Source organism: Myotis lucifugus, unplaced genomic scaffold (assembly GCF_000147115.1).
Source record: "Myotis lucifugus unplaced genomic scaffold, Myoluc2.0 scaffold_61, whole genome shotgun sequence".
In the NCBI taxonomy this organism is placed as follows: domain Eukaryota; kingdom Metazoa; phylum Chordata; class Mammalia; order Chiroptera; family Vespertilionidae; genus Myotis; species Myotis lucifugus.
Window position 1 is genome coordinate 104,568 of NW_005871109.1, and position 13,594 is coordinate 118,161.

At 48.3% G+C, this 13,594-nt stretch overlaps 1 protein-coding gene across 1 annotated transcript; it reads right to left on the reverse strand.

The window, feature by feature from the left end:
* Window positions 1-2,001: 2,001 nt before the first annotated feature.
* Window positions 2,002-10,418, reverse strand: CALCB (calcitonin related polypeptide beta). Its single transcript, XM_014456667.2, has 5 exons — window positions 10,357-10,418; window positions 9,210-9,304; window positions 8,799-8,951; window positions 2,764-2,948; window positions 2,002-2,166 (listed from the first exon to the last, which is right to left on the reverse strand). Exons 2-4 carry the CDS (start codon window positions 9,293-9,295, stop codon window positions 2,789-2,791), a joined length of 399 nt encoding a protein of 132 aa, XP_014312153.1. The 5' UTR covers window positions 9,296-9,304; window positions 10,357-10,418; the 3' UTR covers window positions 2,002-2,166; window positions 2,764-2,788.
* Window positions 10,419-13,594: the final 3,176 nt, after the last annotated feature.

Here is a 13,594-nt window from a genome sequence, read left to right on the forward strand (position 1 = left end):
TGTTTAAAGAGTACTTCCCATTTAGAGATATATGGGGAAATAGTTATGGGCATATTGATGTAATAATACATGGGTGGGGGGGATAGATGGTGTATATATGTAATAACATTGACCATAAATAGATCATCGAAGTCAAATAAGTGTCTTAGTCTATTTGGGCTTCTATAACAAAATACCACAGACTGGATAGCTTATAGTATATTTCTCACAGTTCTGGAGGCTGGGAAGTCCAATATCAAGGCACCAGCAGGTTCAGCGTCTGGTGGGGGGCCCAGTTCCTTATTCACAGCAGTCTTCTCACTGTAACCTCACACTGCAGTGGAAGGAGCAAGGGAATTCTCTCTGGCCCCATTTTTAAGGGCATTAATTGCATTGGTGAGGGTACTGCCCTTATAACCTACTCGTATCCCAAAGGCCCCACCTCCTAATAACATCATTTTGGTGTTAGGTTTCAAAATATACATTTTGGTGAAGGGTTGGGGGGAAGTATACAACCATTCACCCTGTAGCACAAAGTAATGGGTAGAAGGGGTCCACTTTATTAGATAAGGTTGTTTAGGTTATTTGTGTGTGAGAGATTAGGTTGCTTATGTGTGTAAATTTTTCCATTTGTCTTCAAAATCTGATGGTCTATCAGGTGAGGCGGCTGTAGAGAGCACCTGGCAAGGCACATGGGCATTTCTTTAATTATTGTCAGCTGAATCCAGTGGCGTGGACGAAGCCACATCCTGGAAAAACGCTTGGCCAAAAGGCAGGAGTGTTGTCAGCTTGACCTTCAGTCCAGGTGCCAGGGGGTGGGTTTTGTTATTTAAATCCAGCCAAACACCGGGAATGAAAATGACTCAGGCCCACCCAAGAATGCACATAATCTCCTTTGTCTTGACCTTTAGTAAAACTTCCTGTTTTTTGCTGTATATAATAAATATGTTGTATTGGCTCTGGGTCCCTGTCCCTGTCTCTCCATCAGAGGACAGTGGTCCCACCTGGCCCCAGCTTTTTTCTTCCATCTCTGTGTCTGCCTCTTTCTTTCATTTTCTCAATCCCCAGCTGCCCCTACTCAGGAACCGGACCACTCTCTGGCCGCGCTGGACGCAGAGAAGAGAGAAATATTCACAGGCAGCTAGGTCAATGAATGGCTCACAGATCTGGAAAACATCAGGAGCCATAGTTGGGAAGCATACAGCACAGTGGTTTCCACGGTAAGCTCCTGAAACCAACATCTGAGTCTGTGTGACCTTGGACGTCACTTCTCAGTGCCTGTTTCCTCAGATGAGAAGTGGAAATGAAAATGGTATCTAGCCCATAAAGTTGTCATGAAGAGTAAATGAATTCATAGGTATAAAGCACTATCTCAGAACATTGTATGGTCTAGAGCAGTGATGGCGAACCTATGACACGCGTGTCAGAGGTGACACGCGAACTCATTTTTTTGGTTGGTTTTTCTTTGTTAAATGGCATTTAAATATATAAAATAAATATCAAAAATATAAGTCTTTGTTTTACTATGGTTGCAAATATCAAAAAATTTCTATATGTGACACGGCACCAGAGTTAAGTTAGGGTTTTTCAAATAATGACACGCCGAGCTCAAAAGTTTCGCCATCACTGGTCTAGAGTAAGATCTCAAAAAATGTCAACTATTATTATTGTTACATTGAAAAACAAGTTGAAATAAGCCACCAGGGTTTTGAAACACATGTATCCAAAATATGTTTTTAATCTTGATAAAGTTCACAAATGGCACAATATTGACATTTCCTTAAATAAATTATATAATCAGGCTCTTAGACAACAAGGCATAGCATCACCATGAAGACAAAGCAGAGCATCACCCCAGAGACCACAAGAGGCAGTGATTTGACGTCCCCCTATGGTTTGGCAAAGCTGCATGAACAACAGGATAGCTCTCAAAGAACCAGTTTGCTACCAGGTAAGCTGATGAGAGATGTAATCATGTTTATTGCACGTAGAATCAAATATAAAAAGGATGCACAACAAATATGGGATTTGTTTATTTTGCATTTAATTTCATTCCTTTTGAGTGAAAAAGGGGCTTTTTTTTTTTAATCTATTTGGATGCAAACATGTATATCTTCCCTGGGGTCTTCTCACCAAGCTGTTGTCAACAGAAATTAATAGAAGTGGTGAGTTCAGCTTCATTGTAACCTGAGATTAAAAAAAAAAAGAAGTTAAAAGAAAAGGAAAAAGGAGGAGAAAGAGGAGAAGAATGAGAACCAGAAGAATAAGAAGAACAAGAAGGGAATAAACACAATTATTACTGAAAAGAACATTAATTTATAGAAGTGCTTCTTTAACTAAACAGCATTTATAAATTATGGATATGAGATATAAACAGGCTTTTAAAGCAAATGATAGTAAAAAGCAATTCAACCATCACTATGAACATTAGCAGTAGTGTTATGATTATAGCCCTCTGGACTAAACCTGTGAACACTGTAGGGTTGAAGGCTTTCAGAACCTAGGTTCATTAATGAGGAGTGGCCTGGCTAAGGTTTGCTGAATTCGGCAAGCCTTTTTTTTTTAAATCATTTCTCTTCTCAGAAAGACAAAATTGCACCTCTGCAGCCTGCCCTAGTGCTCTGACTTCAAGCTGAGTTGTAGAAGGAACCCACTACCTCAGGAGGAAGAATGCAATTGAAGAGAAGGATCTGAGGAACCTACCAGGTCCAGTGGGTTTCAAAATGTGGATGTTAAAAACTCCAAATACCTTCCCCTCCCATCCAACAGAACAGAGGCAGTCACCTTCTTGCTGGAGTCCTCTAGCAGCTCAGGCATGAAGTTCCCTACGGCGACGGCCATAGGACTTGGGGCCCACATTAGTGGGCACAAAGCCTTCCTTAAGTATTCCCATATGTCTGTAAAGAAAGTCTTCCAGCCGATGGATCGCACAGGTGGGAAGATTGCAGGATCTCTTCTGGTGAGTGACACTGATTTGTAGGATGGAGAAAGAAGAGAAAGCCTGCTAGTGAGAGTCTGGAGTCTGGAGCCTACCCCATGGGACCTTTTCAAAGAGAATTGTAGCTCTTCAACATAACACTTAAGAATAAGTGTTTCTGGCCCTAGCTGGTTTGGCACAGTGAATAGAGCATTGGCCTACATACTGAAGGGGCCCAGGTTTGATTCACCTCAAGGGCACATGCCCGGGTTGCAGCTCAATCCCCAGTAGGGGGCATGCAGGAGGCATCTCTCTCATCATTGATGTTTGTATCTCTCCCTCTCCCTTCCTCTCTGCAATCAGTAAAATATATGTTAAAAAAAAAAAAAAAAAAAGAATAAGTGTTTCTGGAAGAGCCAAGATGGCAGCATAGGTAAACTCTGGCACTTGCCACCTCCCACAACCACATCAAAATTACAACTAAAATAAAGAACAACCATCATTCAGAACTGGCTGAACGGAAGTCCTACAACAAGAGAAGTAAAGAATAAAGTCAGCCGTGGGCAAATAAAACTAAAAAAAAAAAAAAGACCGTACCCTTTTATGTAATGATGTTTACTTTGAATTTATATTAGTTCACACAAACGCTCCATCCATGCTTTTGTTCCGGCCCTCCGGTTCAGTTTAAGAACCCATTGTGGCCCTCGAGTCAAAAAGTTTGCCCACCCCTGATAAAGTACATCAAGACTGATAGGAGAGGCAGAGGCATGGAACGAATTGGCCCAACACCCACATGTGGTGGGTTTTGTTTTTTTTTAATCAGGAGGGATATCTTCACTGTGGAGGCCTCCCATGAAAAGCAAGGAGTTCCAGTCCAACACCAGAACTCCAACCAAGGTTTCCAGAGGTAAGAAGAGAAGTCCCCATAATTTGGGGCTGTAAAAACCAGTGGGGATTGTAGCTAGTGACACGGAGGCTGCTAGAGACCCAGGCAGTACCTCTTAAAGGTCTGGCACATGAATTTACTTGTCCACACTCCCTCTGGGCTCCAATATGGGGTGGCAGCTTTGGGGGATCCAGGAACATACAGGAAGGAATTTGATTGTCTGGCATTGGAGCAAGAACTCAGGGGCGGTTTCCTCCCAGAAGGGGTGCTTTCAGGGATCATTGTTCTTATGCTGAGACCTCCCATGTTGCAGGGCTGACTGGCAGCAATAACTTAATTTCTATGACCATAGCTCACACTGTTCACTCTGCCTGGTGATTCCCTGAGACTCTGCCCCATCCAATTTGCAGCCCCACACAAGCTTTTGCACCTATTTTTCCATACAAATGGCCTGTTTTGGGTCAGGCTTCAGACTTTCCTAAAATCTCTCAAACTAGCCTCAGCTGCCATCAGCATGCCCCAAACCTATCAATAAAAGGCCTAAGACCCAGCACTAGCACCAGCCTGCCTTGCTTCACAGCTGGGCCTTGCCTAAGCAGTTCCAAGCCCAATACAAATAGCAGCCACCTGCAAATTTCTCTGTAGTTCCTGCCGGTGGCCCCAGGCAGTAGCTGACTTTGCACCTCCCTGGAGGCCCCAGAGCCATGCATCCAGTGGACAACTTCAGACCATACCAGATTACAACTCTACATATCCATAGGGGACACACTCAAGGGGCAGACTCAGTGAGCACCAAAGCCCCACTGAAGCAAGTCCTGCTCCATAGGGGTGTCTCCTGCACAGCATCTCTTCCCCTGTAGTTGCAGCTGGTCCTCACAGCCAATTGACCTGAAGGCCAACTCCTCCCAGTAATCTAACAGCAATCAAGGCTCAACTCAACAAGACTGTGCACCCAGCCCACACAGAGGTGTATCTAGACCAGTGACACGCGTGTTAGAGGTGACACTCGAACTCATTTTTTTGGTTGATTTTACTTTGTTAAATGGCATTTCAATATATAAAATAAATATCAAAAATATAAGTCTTTGTTTTACTATGGTTGCAAATATCAAAAAATTTCTATATGTGACAAGGCACCAGAGTTAAGTTAGGGTTTTTCAAAATGCTGACACGCCAAGCTCAAAAGGTTCGCCATCACTGATCTAGACAGTGGTTCTCAACCTTCTGGCCCTTTAAATACAGTTCCTCATGTTGTGACCCAACCATAAAATTATTTTCATTGCTACTTCATAACTGTAATGTTGCTACTGTTATGAATCGTAATGTAAATATCTGATATGCAGGATGGTCTTAGGCAACCCCTGTGAAAGGGTAGTTTGACCACCAAAGGGGCCGCGACCTACAGGTTGAGAACCACTGATCTAGAAGGTCCAGCTCAGGTGTCTGGGGAGTCTGAGCCACTGGGCCCTACAGGACACCTACTACACAAGGCAACTCTACCAATCCCAGGAGACATAGCAGCTCTACCTTACACATAGAAGCAAACACAGAGAAGCAGCCAAAATTTGGACACAAAGAAATATGTCACAAATGAAAGAAATGGAAGCAAGCAAACTACTGGATACAGAGTTCGAAACAATGGTTATAAAGTTACTCAAAGATCTTAAAGAAAGCTTCAAGGGACTTAATGAGACTTTCAAGGATCTTAGTAATAATTTCAAAGACAGGAAAAAGGATCAGTCAAAAATTAAGTATACACTGACTGAAATAAAGAAGAATATATAGGGATTCAACAGTAAATTAGAGGATCCCAAGAATCAAATCAATGATTTGAGATATGAGGAAGCAAAAAACACCCAATCAGAAAAGAAAAAAGAATCCAAAAATATGAAGATAGTGTAAGGAGCCTCTGGGACAACTTCAAGCATACTACCATTTGCATTATGGCAGTGCCAGAAGGAGAAGGGAGAGAGCAAGATATTGAAAACCTATTTGAAGAAATATGACAGAAAACTTCCCCTTTAACCAGGTAGCATAGAGAGCCCCAAACAAGAGGAACCCAAAGATGCCCGCACCAAGACACATCATAATTAAAATACCAAAGATTAAAGACAAAGAGAGAATCTTAAAATCAGCAAGAGAAAAGCAGTTAGTTGCCTAGGAGGGAACATCCATATAACTGTCAGCTGATTTCTCAACAGAAACTTTGTAAGCCAGAAGGGAGTGGCAAAAACTATTCAAAGTGATGAGTAGCAAGGGCCTACAACCAAGATTACTCTACCCAGCGAAGCTATCATTTAGAATCGAAGGTCAGATAAAGAGCTTCACAGACAAGAAAAAGCTAAAGGAGTGTACCAAACCAATATTACATAAAACGTTGAAGGGTATTCTTTCAGAAGAGAAATAAGAATAAGAATGAGAATGAAAATGAAAAGAAGAAGGAGAAGGAAGGAAAGGAGGAGGAAGAGGAGGAGGAGGAGGAGGAGGAGGAGGAGGAGAAATAAAAATATGAACAATGAAATGTCAATAAATACATATCTATCAACAATTGAATCTTAAAAAACAAAGTAAATGGACAAGAAATCTAATGAACAAAATACACTGATAAATAAAATAGAACCAGAAGCACAGAAACATGACAAATATCATAGGGAAGGGGGAGAGGGGCCAGGAAGAGATTAACCAAAGATCTCATATGCATATATGCAGTAACTATGGATGCAGACAATAGGGTGGTGAAGGCTTGGGTCGGGACAGGAACCTCATGGAGGAGGACATCTGTGATACTCTCAATAATGAAGATTTTTTTAAAAGACAACAACAACAAAAAAACTAAAATGGCAAATTTTTTATGTATATCTTACAAAAATAAAAAAAAAGGGTGGTGGGGAGGGGCAGAGAATAATGGTTTCTTCTATATGCAAATACTAAAGTTGTTAGAGGAAATGGCCTGGCAGCCTTTGCTAGGAGCCCTTCAGGATAAAACCCAGTTCCTAACCATGGGACACACGCTGAAACCCTGCACTTAGTATTGTCCCTTACATATAATCTCTTTGGGACCGGGAAGAAGTTTTCAGCAAAGGCCTAGTCCACCTCAGGACATACAAGAAGCATACAGAAGCCATACCCCAGACATGAGCACCAATGAAACCACTTTCCATGGGAAAATAAAAATTCCCTGAAGTTTTACCTGGAAGAGGCTCAGAGAATAGGGCTTACAAGAAGGGCTTACCTGCTTCAGCACACCCATTCTTTTTTTTTTTTTTTTTTTTAGATTCCACATTGCAACTAATATTTTTGTTGTTGTTGTTTTGTTAATCCTCACCCAAGGATATTTTTCCCATTGATTTTTTTTTTTTAAGAGAGAGAGGAAGGGAGGGGGAGAGAAAGAGAGAAACATTGATGTGAGAGAGACACATCAATTGGTTGCCTCCAACACGAGCCCCGTCCGGGGTCTAGGATCAAGCCTGCAACCTAGGTACATGCCCTTGGCTGGAATCGAACCCAGGACCCTTTAGTCTGCAGGCAGACGTTCTAACCACTGAGCCAAATCAGCTAGGGCAGCACACCTTTTCTTGATGCTGGAGCTGGTTCCCAGGGGCCACTCACCAAGCCCTGCATCCAGCTGTCCTCAGGCTAAAGTTACTTTTAACCATAGGCCCTGGGCACCTTCAAGTCTTGAACATGGACTAGAGTAATGACCATCACAGTGTACATCCTTTTAGAAAATGGGTTTATTCATCAAAATTGATGCTGAGGGATAAAGCAGAAACCAGAGGACTCTGCTGTGATATCCTCTAGGATCTCAAGAAGCTTCCCTTACTCTCTCTTATCTCTCACCTGGTCTATGAGTCCCGCTCTCTTTCATTCCATCCTGAGGTCTCCAACATTTTCTGTCATGAGCAAAGCTACCAATACCAGCTTGAGAAGCAATCAGAGTGAAATCTGCATGCACTAAGTTCATCAATGAGAGCAAGCAAGGAAATCAAAAGCGATTTCACTTGGAATCCTTGGGCACCCCAAAACTGGGGTAGCGGTCTTTCTCCAAACCACTGGCTATATCCCTTTTCTTGCCAAGTGTTTCAGCCCCAAAGCCAATGCCAGAGAACATATGAAAGTTCTTCAGATACTTCAAGTATGCGCCCAGCACACAAATACTCAGATTACTGCATGGCTTAGTGATGGAGCTGTCCAGGCTGCAAGGAAGACAAGCCAGACAATACCATGCACCAGGTTGGCCCCCAGTGAGGGGCAGCCATGCAGGGAGGGGGTACTTTGAGCAGGAGCAGGAGGGGCAGGCAGGAGGACAGCTCACACATCTTCCATTAAGGGAACTCAGACATTTGCTGAGTCAGCGCAGTGTGGGGAAGGGCTGCAGTGGGGAAGGGGTCATCTTTCCTGCTCAGGCCTTCATGCTTTGCAGAGCACTTCTCAGAGCAAGTGCAAGTGCAACTCATACCTCTGCCCAGGCAGTGCTCCAAGCTCAGGGTGCAATAGGGAGGTGGGGCTGGGGAAGGGTGCTCTCCCCAGCCTCATGACAAACATACACATCTTCACAGATCCTACACATGTAAAGGCCCCAGACCTAACTCAGGCACTGCTCTATGTGACCCCACCCTCTGCAAGGCTTTTGGCTTCACCTTGCAAATGTGCAATGAAGGCTCCTTGCAGGTGTGAGATAACAACACACCGGTTACATTTCTAAAACATCCTGAGATCTGCTGGCTTCACACTGACCAGTCTTCATTCATCCAATGCTGGGAAGTCTCCTCAGTAGAGCAAGACCAATTCCCAGAGAAAGTGATTCCACACCACCTCATTTCCTTTCCTAACAGCTTTCAGGAATGGATCTTTTCAATGTCTCTAACCACAATCCCTCCAGCTGCCCAGAACCTTGGTCTTCTGTGGAGCATGAGAATGGCCGGGCTCCAGAGCCGGATGAACAAAGACAGCCTACTGGACCTCTGGCCAGATGTTTTTCCTCCTGGATATGCCAAGGTGAGTGGGGAACCTTACCTGGAGTCCTCTGCCTCCGTCTCCTGCTCCTCAGGCTGGTCCAGCTCGTTAGTGTTCCTCTGTGCATAGGCCTTCACCAGTGAAGCCAGGAGGTGTCCTTCCTTCTCATTGAGTGCAGCATATTCAGAGTCTGGGAGGCTCTCCAAGGCCCACCTGGGGAAGGGAAGCAAACCCAATACAGGCTCTGAGTCCCTGGCTGGCCTCTCTCCAGGATAAGCAGCCAGGCTTCCTGCTCACTGTGGCATGCCCTGAAAACGTGTCCTTCTCTCCCCACTCCTAGCCCACAGGGCTGGAGGCCAGTGTCCACCTAAACCCTGAACCCTTGATTCACTGGGAACCTCACTGTGTGACTTCAGAGACACGGAATTGCCTGATCCAGGGGCAGAGGCTAGTAGCTTCAGGCCCTCTCACCTGAGCGGTGTTGCCTGGAGGCCGCCTGCCTGGCACAGGACCAAGATGCTGAGAGCCAAGAAGGGAGAGGACTTCCCGAAGCCCATGATGCCTCTCTGTAAAAGGAGAAGAACATTACGGCTGCACCAAGACCAAGCCTGGCCTAGAGCCTGCAGACCTAGGTCCCCAGTCCTGCCTCTGCCACAACTGCCTTGTGTCCTCATGCCTCGGTTCTGTTCGTTTGCCAGACAGGCTGCTGTGAATCTGCTTGCTTCTATTCATTTGTTAGATGGACTGCTGTGAATATGCTTGGTAGAGCAGAAACAAGTGTCCTGGGAGAGGACAGGGAGAATTCTGGCTCTGTTCTGTGGGAAGCCAGAGAGAAGCCACAAAGGTGGCCATGCACACAAACCCACACCTTCTGCCCTTGGCAGAAACCAGGTGCGGACCCACCCTGCTGTAGACTGCATCTCCTGTCTTCTCAGAGCTGAGAAATCTAGGAGCTCCCTTCCCCTTCGCTGAACTTCCTGCTAACTGGGGGAGAGGAAAATGGGAAGGGTAAATTGGAAGAGAGCGCCGAGGCTTTGGGTTTGGGTTTGGGGGGATATTTCTAACGTGCCAGTTACTGGTGTCTCAGGCTGTGCTGGAGGGCAGTTTGGCAGCAGATCCTGGGTGCCAGCACCCCGAGTTGAGCCCACTGTCTGGTTCACCAATTGCACTGCCTCAGGTCCTCGCCAAAGCCCCAGGAACACTGGCAGACTGCAGGCGCCTCAGAGAAAGGCTCAGGGCCCCCAGTCCCGGGAACCAAATGTGGTCCCTGAGGACACAGATCCCGAAGGGCACGCCCAGACCAAACTCCTGCAGGGTCCTGCATGCAGGACGGGCAGCAATGCAGGGCCCGCACACCCACCCTTCTGGGCTGGTGGAGCTTCCAGCGCCTAGGGAAGCCCTGGGGGTGCTGGGGATTCCACTGGTGGTTATTGAGGATAATGCACTGCCCATCCCAACCACCCGCCCTCCCCCGAGGGGGACAGGAAGCTAGGAGCACCTGGCTGTAGATGGGAAGAGATAGTCCTGAGAGGCAAAGGAAAGGCAGGCAGGCAGTTCTAGCAAACTGGGTGAACTAATTCAGAAGCAGGGTATTAGGGTGGAGTGGGAAGTTCCTCACCTGGCGACTGGAGTTGCAGGAGAGAATGCCAGCAGCCGGTCCCCCTGGATGGATACAACGCCTGCTGTGGGTGTCTTCCCAGCGGAGCTCTTGGCTCTTATTCCAGTGATAGTGGGAGGGGTTCCCCACGAGCCTGCGCGGCCAATCCAAAGTGGCCAGGACCGACCCAGCTCCGATTGCGTCATTGCTCCCTCTCCCCGCACCGGTCCACTAGGGAGAGGAGCCACCCGCTCAGACTGTCTTTTGCAATGAGGTCATTGCTTGGAGAGCTTGAGGGCTGGGAGAGGTTGGAGAGCCTTCGACGTCCTGAAAGTGGGGACAAATCGGGGAGGGGGGGGGTTGGCGTCACCAAAAGGAAGAAGCCAGAGCTTTTCTCACTCTCCCGATGCCTGAACTCTAGCCTTGCACCTGCCTCCTGCCGCTCCAGTCCCACCAGCCCGCCACCAGAGCCCCCAGGGGGCTGAGCAGTATCCCGGGTTCTAACTGGTGCTCAGCTGGAACAGCCCTAGGCGCAGGAGGGAGGGGATCCTGGGGGAGAGGGGCCTTGAGAGAGTGATCTCTTTGGACCACCTGGAGTGCTCCTACGGCATCCAGTTTTCTTCCCTCCCTCCCCCCACACACCAGGGTACCCCCCCCCCGACCCCGCGCGCCCTGGGCCCCCACAAAGAAGTTTTATTTCCAGTCTGGCAGCCAAGCCTCCTTCACCTCACTCCTCTGGGACGGGTAGAAGTGGAGAAGAGGAGAGGACTGGGGAAGGGGCCAAACTGGCACAGCCGTCACGGTTTCTAGCCCCCTAATCCTCAGAGGTGGAGTTTAGCATCCCCCTAACCCGGTTCACACAACTGCCCTGCACCTCTGGCTTGTTTGCCAAACTGCTGGGCGGGCGCCCCGTCTCTACCTGTCTCTCCCCCCCAAACACACTTTTCCTGAAGCGCTAGATTGCTAAGGGGGCCCCCAGGAGAGTGAGCACTGTAAGCCCAACGGTGCCCTTCCGACGTTCACGAGCGCTCCGCTCGGCTACAGGCGGGCGGGTGCGCGCACTCGCGCTCCCCGCCGGCTCCCGTCCCACACTCGCGTCCCTGGACCCCAGCCAAACGCTCTGCCTGTCGCAGTCGCAAGCTCACACGGACACACACACACACACACACACACACACACACACACACACCGCCTCCCGGATAAGCCAGCACTCGCCAAAACCTATGCGCCCTCCTCAGCTGTTTGCAAATGAGCGCTCGCAACCCACCCAAACCCACGTCGCCGGAACCCGAGAGCACCCCCCACCCCCACCCCCTGAGTCTCTGCTTGGGGCAACGGGCGCTTTCAGATGCACGGCGCTGCGGTGTCCCCCAAGCACGCACACAGGCACACGCCCATCCAGGCGCATGGACTCGGCCTCTCCCTTTCCCTTAAGGAAAGCCTGGTTCTCCGGGCACGGCGCAAAGATTCCAGCTCTGGCCACAGATTGGGCCGGAGGTAGAAGCCATGCGGAATAAGTGAGGGAGCGCCACCCACCCTCGGGACCTTGGGCTGCCCTGGCGTAGTGGCTGCGCCCCCTAATGCGCCCGCCGATCCCTCCTGAGCTCGGCAAGCCTTGCCCGAAGGCGCGGGGCGGGGAGGGAGTAGCCAGAGGCTCGTGGGACCTTAGCGTTTGTGCGGGTCAGAAGAGAGTTCATGAGATGTCAGTCCCGGCCCTCCGCGCCTCCATTTCTGTGGCAGGCAGAGTGCTCAGAGGCTGCACGGGCCAGAGCCGCCCCTACCCCGAGGAAGGCTGTCGGACCCGCGGAACGTGCTTGGGGGCTGTAGCTGACGCGGCGCAGGGCAGGGGCACTCCCTCCGGGACCTGGGTAACCACGCCAGAAAGTGCTGCTCCCCAAGGGCTTCCTTCTGCACAGCGGGGATTTCTCTCTGCGCCCAAGGTACTGAGCTCGCTTTGGATGTAATCAGGGACATCGAAGCGGCCTTTACTAGGAGGCCCTCCCGCCCAAAGCCCTGCAAATACGAGGGGAGACTTCTGTGCCCCTCTCCCCATTTCCGACCCGGGAAAGGGGCTGCTGAAGGACCCGGCGCAGCTGGAAGGCACTAAGCCTCTGCCCTCTACACCGCCTCTTCCACGTCCTCTGCCCCCGGCTCTGGGTCTGGCAGAGCATGCACCCCGCTCCACAGAGCTCTGGGGACACTGAGAAATAGCTGGGCCGCCTAGCGTGTCGAGGAAAGGGCGGGTGGATGAAAAGGTCCCGAAGGCCCCAGACCCTAGAGCCCAAGCTTCCTCACCTCCACGAAGTTATCAGGGGCGCTGCGTTCAGGAGAAGCTGGCGGGGAGTGCAGGAGGAGTCGGGTTGGGGTCCCAGAGGCCCAAACATGTGAATTTGGGAGGAACTCTGAACCCTTGGGGTTGAGCGCTGGAAAGCTGGCAGCCTTTCCAGAGACTCTATGGACCTTTTTGACATGTTTGGACAGACAGCCCTGAGGGCACAATCCCTGGTTGTGCCTTGCTCTCCAAAGAGGAGTGCTGGGTGGCCCACAACCCCAGAAGAAATCCTGTTTGGGGGAAAGTAGGCTGAAATTTCTATAAAGGCCACAGAGACTAGGAACCCTGCCCTCTGACAAGTAAGAGTGCGCCTCCAACCCAGAGACCCATCTGAACACAAATACACCTGATTCTAGGCTTTGAATATCTTCTTGGGTGCAAATGCACCCAGAATTATTTGACCTAATCTTCTTCCACTAGTGCGCATAGTAGGTGCACAGCAAATGTGCGGAAAGAGGGGATGAATGAATGAACAGTTCCATGGGTTCATTACAGTAAGAGTCAGCAGTAAATTTGCAGCCAAGTTGAGTTGGGCTGCAGACTCAATTTAGATTCATTAGATGGAAGAGCAAATAGTTGATCCAAAGATTTTTTTTTATCTATTTAATAAAAGGAATTTATGTCCTGGTGAAAACTTTCTGGAATTTAATAGGAGAGGAAGTACCAAGAGATTCTTTTCTCTTCTTTAGCAACTTGAAAAGCAAAACAGGGCAGTTTTCCTCAACCCATCCTTGTATTATATTAGTGAGTGATGGAAGGAAAAGTCAATAAAATAATTTACTTTCTAACCCGAGAAAATTACATTTTGATTTCCCTGGAACTGTTCAGAGCTTCAAGGCATCCCGAATCAAAATAGCATAAGAATTTACAGAGAATAGTTTCCCAGGAATATCTTTCCCTTTTGAATAATCTCAAATACTTTGATGC

Coding starts and splice junctions, on each gene's coding strand:
- CALCB (XM_014456667.2), bottom strand. CDS start 9,295: ATGGGCTTCGGGAAGTCCTCTCCCTTCTTGGCTCTCAGCATCTTGGTC. Junction 8,952..9,209: donor CTCCAGGCAACACCGCTCAG/GTGAGAGGGCCT, acceptor TCCCTTCCCCAG/GTGGGCCTTGGAGAGCCTCC. Junction 2,949..8,798: donor ACGGAGGCAGAGGACTCCAG/GTAAGGTTCCCC, acceptor CCTACAAATCAG/TGTCACTCACCAGAAGAGAT.